Below are 7076 nucleotides of genomic sequence, written 5' to 3'. Positions count from 1 at the left end.
TCTTTCCTCCTACCCCACCAGTTACTGCTACACCTCTTGCGGCACCTCCTCCCACATCTGTTGTTGTCACCTCTCCAGTGGTACCTACTCCCATACCTGATGTCGCCTCATATCCTTTGACCGTTGCTACTTTAACACCTTCACCCCCACCTGTTGCTGGAACTTGTCAACATGCTCATGACAGTCTGTCGAAGGGTCGAGCAGCCTGCCTGAATTGGTGAGGGGCTCTGGTATAAGTTGATCACAGCTTAGGCCTCTACTGATTATGAGAGAAAGAGGCAGACGAACTGAGTGAATCAGGTGATGGAGGGGGCTAGGGGAGCTGTGCTCAATATTGGTGGATCGGTTCCCCACACAGAACACTACAGGAGACTATTAAGATTTTTTTTTGTATTAAAAATTAATTCAAATTTTGGAGTATTTTTTTAGCGCTAACCATTTTTATACGCTACATAGGCCAAGGAGTTGAGTCACACTCCCTCCATTACGAAACTGCATTTCCAAACTCATCATCGTCAGGGGACTGCGAAGTGGATCTTGAGGCATTCCCGACGGGTTGCTGCAAGTTAAAAAGCTTAAATTAAAAGTTTTTTTTTTACTCTAACTGTTGAAAGTGTCAATAAAAAGCTAATTTTCATCATGCAAGAGGAGTTCAAGCAGCTCTGAGAGAGGTACTTGGCCACTCAGGCCCAAACTGACGCCACTAACAACGGTAGTCAGTCTACCACTGTGCATTCAGAGTACAAGCTTTGGACCCAGAAGACAGAGAGGAAGAAAGGGAGGATTTATGGACTTGGGGAAAAGGGCATAACCATCGAAGTTGAGCTCTCTCGTGGTTCCGCTCTTAATTCCCCTAGATCCTCACAACCATACCAGAGACTCTTGCAAGGAAGGTGGCTGCATGAACGAGGAGATCCGCCAATTGAGCGAGTAGATACTACAAGACCAAGATTGAGTCGAGAAATCTATAGTGGGCATGGCAAGGACCTTAGCATATAGCTGGGCGGGCAACGAATGACATTCGTGCAGGAAGAGGAGGAGAAGGATGGAGATGATGAGTAGTTTTTTTTTCTTATATTTTCTTTTATTGTAAGCATTATGTCAAACATTTTTTTCTGAAATTATTGTGATTAACTCACTATTCTTACTTGTGATGATTTGAGATAGTATCTCCCTTTTAGTAATGAAATTGTTTTGTGATTTGATCTGTGATACGACTATGTTTAATGTGATATGTGATGTGGAGTGTGTTTTGGTGCATATTGTGAAATTGAAATCTATGTTCTAATTTTTTTTTTCTGCGTTACAGGTTTGTGTTTGGTTTGCGTCCGTTTTTTAACACAAAATGTATATTGACTTTGTTGGATTCTTCTTATCAAGGTGCTTGGTTTGATTTTAAACTTCTCGGATTTGGAATCCATTTAACTATTCAATCAACCATCCAAAGCCTCCTTTTACACTTAAACCATATGATCTAGGCTTGATTAGAGTTGGGCCATATTTAGCTTTGTTGCATTCGTCCCGTTAAGGCGCTCAGTTTGATTTTAAGATGAATTGGAGCTTGGATGATCATGAATTCATATTTGAAATTATTTTAATCAAAATGCTTCAAGATTCATGCATGATTAAAATAATTTTTGTAAGACTTATTAAGTATAATATATTTGAAGTCCTTTATACTACCTTGAATCTTATTCTTTAACAAATAAATAAGATGCAAAATGATGAACTCATCCCATTCTTACAGGACCACATAATATTAGTTTTCTATACTTCATTATAAAAATTTAATTAAATCATTGGAGCTTCTCTTTAATTTTATTTACACTCATGAGCTTGATCTATTTTAGTGAGTAAATTTTTGTCACTCTTAAACATATTTAAGCCTTACATATTGAGAAGATTAGTTTTATGAACATAGCATAACTATCCTATTATAATTACCATCACAACACTACTAACACAAAACAAAATTAACTAATTTGAAAAGAAATATTTTGAGCCACTCATCAAAAAAAACTCCAAAATACAATGAAACATGTCTAGCTAGCAAGTACCTTCTCAAGGATGGGCCATTGAAGATAAAAGCTTCATAAAATATTCCCTTCTCTCTCCTCTAAAAGCTTCATACTCAATATTCCTTAAAACTTAGCCAGCAGAACAGTAAGTGCAATGTTCAATTGTATTAATAGAATTAGGGCTTCCGTGTTAAACCTAACTTCCCCAACTAGCTGAAAAGTTCTCTCTTACTATATAATTATGTGATAAGAACCAACAATTTGTATTCTTTTTCGTTTCTTCACTCCCTGATTTCTAAGCCTACATATTTTTTTCATTCAAACTGTAACAATATCTCTTCTATCACAGAAGAGATAGAAGCATGGAGGATAATAGGAAAGGGGATGAAGAAGAGAAGAAAGGTGGAGATGCTGAGGAGGAGAAACTCCCTCCTGGATTTCGATTTCATCCCACAGATGAAGAGCTTATCACTTATTATCTCACACATAAGATCACAAAGTGCAATTTCACAGCCAGAGCAATTGCAGAAGTTGATCTCAACAAATGTGAGCCTTGGGATCTCCCTGGTACGCAGCCAAACCAATATTAATAATTTTTATCATTATTGGCCAAAACCTGAACATACTTTTTCTCTTCTAAGAAGCAAAGACAATCTGCAGTGTCTCTAGTAGGTTTTTCTTCTTACTTCAAAAATGATAAATTTTTATTATTAATTAGTGCTAGTTGCTAAATCTTTGGAGGCTTTTCTACTCTTTGCGAAGGTTAGAATATCTTGAGCAATTTTGTTTTCCCCATATAATCTGCACCATTACTATACCTTCATCAAGTTGGATTCATGAATAAAACCGTATTAATTAAGGGTTTGTTTGGGGCTGCTTATTTGGTGTTGTGGCGTTTTGAAAACCTGGCCTGCTTAGGTAAGATGCGTTTTGACAGCTTATGCATTTTCAAAATGCTGAAAACAGCGTTTCACACCGCAACTTCATACCTATCTAGGTTCGGTGGCAGTTTTCTGACAACGATCTCATTTTTTCTAAAAAATAAAATTTGTAATAGTTTCCGCACCTAATTTATCAGCAGATTATTCAATAAGCTACAACTGTCCCAAATAGACTCAAAGTTAATTAAACTTTTTTCCTAGAATGAAACTTAACAAGTTAAATACAAAAATACAGAAATATTTTTGGTATCCACTTAATTATTTGGCTCTCTTGGTTACCCACCACACCACTTCATCCAAAATTAGTTAACTACTCAGACTTGAGCATCAACAAATCATCCAAGAATTACAGAAAACCTTGGTGCACTCCACCATTACCCTAAACCCTGAACAAAGATAATGATCACAATTATATAACATTACTTTGCTGATTATTGTACTTAGGGAAAGCGAAGATGGGCGAGAAAGAATGGTATTTCTTCAGTCTAAGGGACAGGAAGTATCCCACAGGAATGAGGACCAACCGGGCAACAAACGCAGGATACTGGAAGACAACAGGGAAGGACAAGGAGATATACGATTGCAGAAGCTCGGAGCTTGCAGGGATGAAGAAGACACTTGTGTTTTATAAGGGAAGGGCTCCACGAGGAGAGAAGACTAATTGGGTTATGCATGAGTATCGTTTGCAGGCCAAGTCTGGCTTCAATGGAAACCTTATGGTATGACTTAATTTCATGTTTGCATGCATGCTAGGATATATATATATATATATACCCCTTTATCATGCTTAATTTGGTGCATAAGAAAAAATAATAACTAAACAATATGATTATCCAATATATATTTTTTGAATAATAAGATTATTGATTTGCTCCAGAGAACATGAGTGTAATTGTTTTGCTAAAGATGTTGCTTTTAACTACATTTTAAAAAATTTGCAATAGTAATTAGAATATTTTAAGGGTTCATTTTGTTAATTGTGGATATAATTTAAAAAATTTTAAAAATGATTACATTTGTTGGATCAAACATTTGGTTAATTTTATGAAATATTAGGAACAAATATTTTAGATGATGACCCCTCAAATAAAAGGATTGCATCTTTAGATGTAAGGATAAAAGTGAAAACAAAAATTCTCTTGGAGACAATAGAAAACTTACATGGAAATAAAGATAATAAGTAATAGTTATGCAAATTAGGCATTTCTAGGCCCTAAGTCTCTATAAAGTGATTGAAGGTGAGGGATGGGCACAGCTTGAGGACAACAAAACTCAAGCTATCTTGGAAGAGAAAAGAGGACCAAAGCTTCTTCATTTATTAGTTATACTCAATATTGATTTTAATTTAATTAAAATGAATGAAAATCTATTAAACAACATAATAAATGTAAATACCTATTACTCACTTGATACAATAATGACGTCACCATTTACTTTTAACTTACCACCATGCTTAAGCAAATGAAGAAAAAATTGATAATGATGGTAATATTTGTAGTTTTAATATAACACTAGTTCTTGATTGGAGTGCTTTTTATGTAAATATAAAAATTTAGGTGTAAGATATGTAAAAATATAAGAATTTGTAATATTTAGGAGGTATGCATCTATAGCACACAATTCTCAAGTATTTACATCTATATCTCACAACTAAACTTTCATATTTACGTACATAACAATTTGGTACTTTAAACATATGCATGTATTTCACTCCCAAAAAATATTATATATATATATGTGTGTGTGTGTGTGTGTAGATAAAGAAGTTTGGGTGTGAGATATTTAAATGCATGAGATTTATAACTTTGATGCTTTAGCCAATAAACATTCATCATAATATATGTAAAATACATGATAATTAAAAATATATTAAATACATATTAATTCTGTAGTGCCGCGTCTTCAAGCCAGTTGGTAGAGCATCGATTTGGTAGAATAGTTAGGCGCATTAGGGATGATCGGAGCTCGAATAATAGCCCTCAACCATTCCTTTTAAGAAAAAAATACATGTTAATTCTGCATGCATGAAATTTAAACTTTCACGTATATTTCCAAATCAACAAAATCTCAGAAATATAAACTTGAAGCTTCGGCAGGTAGACGAGTGGGTAGTTTGCCGTGTCATCCTGAAAAGCAACTCCAACAGCAAAAAAAGCTCATCCACCACCCAATCCCACCGATCCCTGCCCAACCCATGCAGCCTAAACATCCTCGGCCCTCCCATCCTCCCAACCCTTTTCAGCACCACCAGAACCCACGCCCACAATCTCGCCGAACTTCTCCGATATCCAAACGGAAGCTGCTTTCCAACGCCGCCTTCCTCCTCCCTCGCCGGCCTCAACCTCAACCTTGGAGGACAGCAGCCATTGATTCGGTCTTTGAATTCACCAATACTGAACACAGCAGAGGCGCAGCTGATGTTGCCGCAGTTATCATCATTGTCATCATCGCCGTCATTTGTTGGAAGTTGCATTGCAGGATGTGAATCTGGGTTTGGTGGTGCCAACAATATTCTTGGTGCCACGAGGTTTCAGAATTTGGAGGATTCGTGCATGGAGCTGGAGGGATATTGGCCGACTTACTGAAATGGGCTAGTAATAATACATATATATTGATGTATGTTTTCTGTGTTAAGTATGTATGACTACAAAAGTAAGATGCTATAGCATGAGAAAATATTACGTGCAGACGACGGATGTATGGATGGAGGCATGAATCACACTACGCCGCCGAACGCAGCCCGATTAACCGGATGTAGTATTTTCTCTTATAGCCTGCATGCCTTGTTAACCTGCAATGCCTTTTTTATTTTAATGAAAAGCTAGCATTTTCCAAGGGGTTTCTGATAAGTTATGCATTAGGATATAACTAGTTTTATTAAATATGTTTTTTTTAAATTTCATGCATTATATATTATCTCTTAATGTAAGTAAATTATTAAATGATACAATTATTTTTAAAAAAAGATATAAAATATTATTAGATCATAAAATTAATTTATTTATCTAATTATTCAATTTTACAATCTAATAAATTAACAGTAATTATTTTTTTAATTTAGTTATATTCCTGATATATAATTAAACTATGAGATGAATAAGCAGTGAAGGAAGCATAATTTGAGGAGAGAAGAGCTAAAACAAAAGAACTTTTTCCAATACAGTCCTTATCAAAATATCAAATATTGATTGTACATCAATGCTCGTCACAATATTATTTTCAGTATATGTTATCAATGAACTTCTTAGAAGACAATCATCTTTGATTTTCAATATATGTATTTCTGTATGTTTTAGCCAATAAAATGTAATATAATTGATTTTTTTTTTATCTTAGTCAATATTGATATAAATCAAAAAGTGTGGAAGGGTTCTAAAAAACTTAATTTTAAATAGCTTGATTTTGAATTATCAGTATACATCTTTAGGATTCAGTGTAGAACTAAATTCTACTATATGTTTTTAAGTGATTATAAAAATATCAATTTTATAATGATTCTCTACTGTAATAGTGATTTTTTGTATGATGATAATTTCTTTTTTCATACCATATATATATATATATATATATATATATATCTGTGTGTGTGTACCGCATTCATTGTTCAGTTGGTAGGCAAGGTCACTGGCAAGGGTTCAATCCCTACCGTAGTGCGTGGGGGGGTCGAATTATAGACACATGGCGCGGGCTCGCATCATGGGGTCGGATTGGGCATGAGAAATCGATATTTGAGCTTCTGCTTAAAAACCTTTTAAGAGGTTAATTAATTTCTTAATAAATGCTTTAAAATAATTTTAAAAATTATAAAATAGCTTTATTTTATATACTACTAGATTTTCTTAGGTCATTTTTTCACTGCACTCACAAATAAACATAATACATCAACTGAAAAATAGAGAGAAACAAATATATTACTATAATCGTTGGTATTTGGATGAGTCCGGATGATAGGATTCTAACACATTTTTTTCTTGGATTTTTAAGAATAAGACCACTTGTGCTTAAAATGTTAAAATTTAGGCAAAAATATCGCTATCACAACCATACTAATTAACAATTCAAAAGAAATTAATTAATTAGTGCGTATGTCAAATATATATATATATATATATATATA

The 7076-nt window shown here is 34.3% G+C and overlaps 1 protein-coding gene across 2 annotated transcripts; it reads left to right on the top strand.

The window, feature by feature from the left end:
* Positions 1 to 2298: 2298 nt before the first annotated feature.
* Positions 2299 to 5770, top strand: LOC110030605 (NAC domain-containing protein 92-like). 2 transcript variants are annotated; one of them, XM_020733389.1, is made up of 3 exons: positions 2299 to 2585; positions 3404 to 3678; positions 5047 to 5770. In XM_020733389.1, the coding sequence occupies exons 1-3, from the start codon at positions 2381 to 2383 to the stop codon at positions 5542 to 5544; spliced, it is 978 nt and encodes a 325-aa protein (XP_020589048.1). In that variant the 5' UTR covers positions 2299 to 2380; the 3' UTR covers positions 5545 to 5770. The 2 variants fall into 2 exon arrangements, with proteins under 2 accessions (XP_020589048.1, XP_020589049.1); XM_020733390.1 differs by having other exon boundaries at positions 5056 to 5769.
* Positions 5771 to 7076: the final 1306 nt, after the last annotated feature.

Source organism: Phalaenopsis equestris, unplaced genomic scaffold, assembly GCF_001263595.1.
Source record: "Phalaenopsis equestris unplaced genomic scaffold, ASM126359v1 Scaffold000741, whole genome shotgun sequence".
NCBI lineage: Eukaryota > Viridiplantae > Streptophyta > Magnoliopsida > Asparagales > Orchidaceae > Phalaenopsis > Phalaenopsis equestris.
This window is presented reverse-complemented; position numbering and strand designations above follow the sequence as displayed.

Coding starts and splice junctions, on each gene's coding strand:
- LOC110030605 (XM_020733389.1), top strand. CDS start 2,381: ATGGAGGATAATAGGAAAGGGGATGAAGAAGAGAAGAAAGGTGGAGAT. Junction 2,586..3,403: donor TGAGCCTTGGGATCTCCCTG/GTACGCAGCCAA, acceptor TATTGTACTTAG/GGAAAGCGAAGATGGGCGAG. Junction 3,679..5,046: donor GCTTCAATGGAAACCTTATG/GTATGACTTAAT, acceptor ATAAACTTGAAG/CTTCGGCAGGTAGACGAGTG.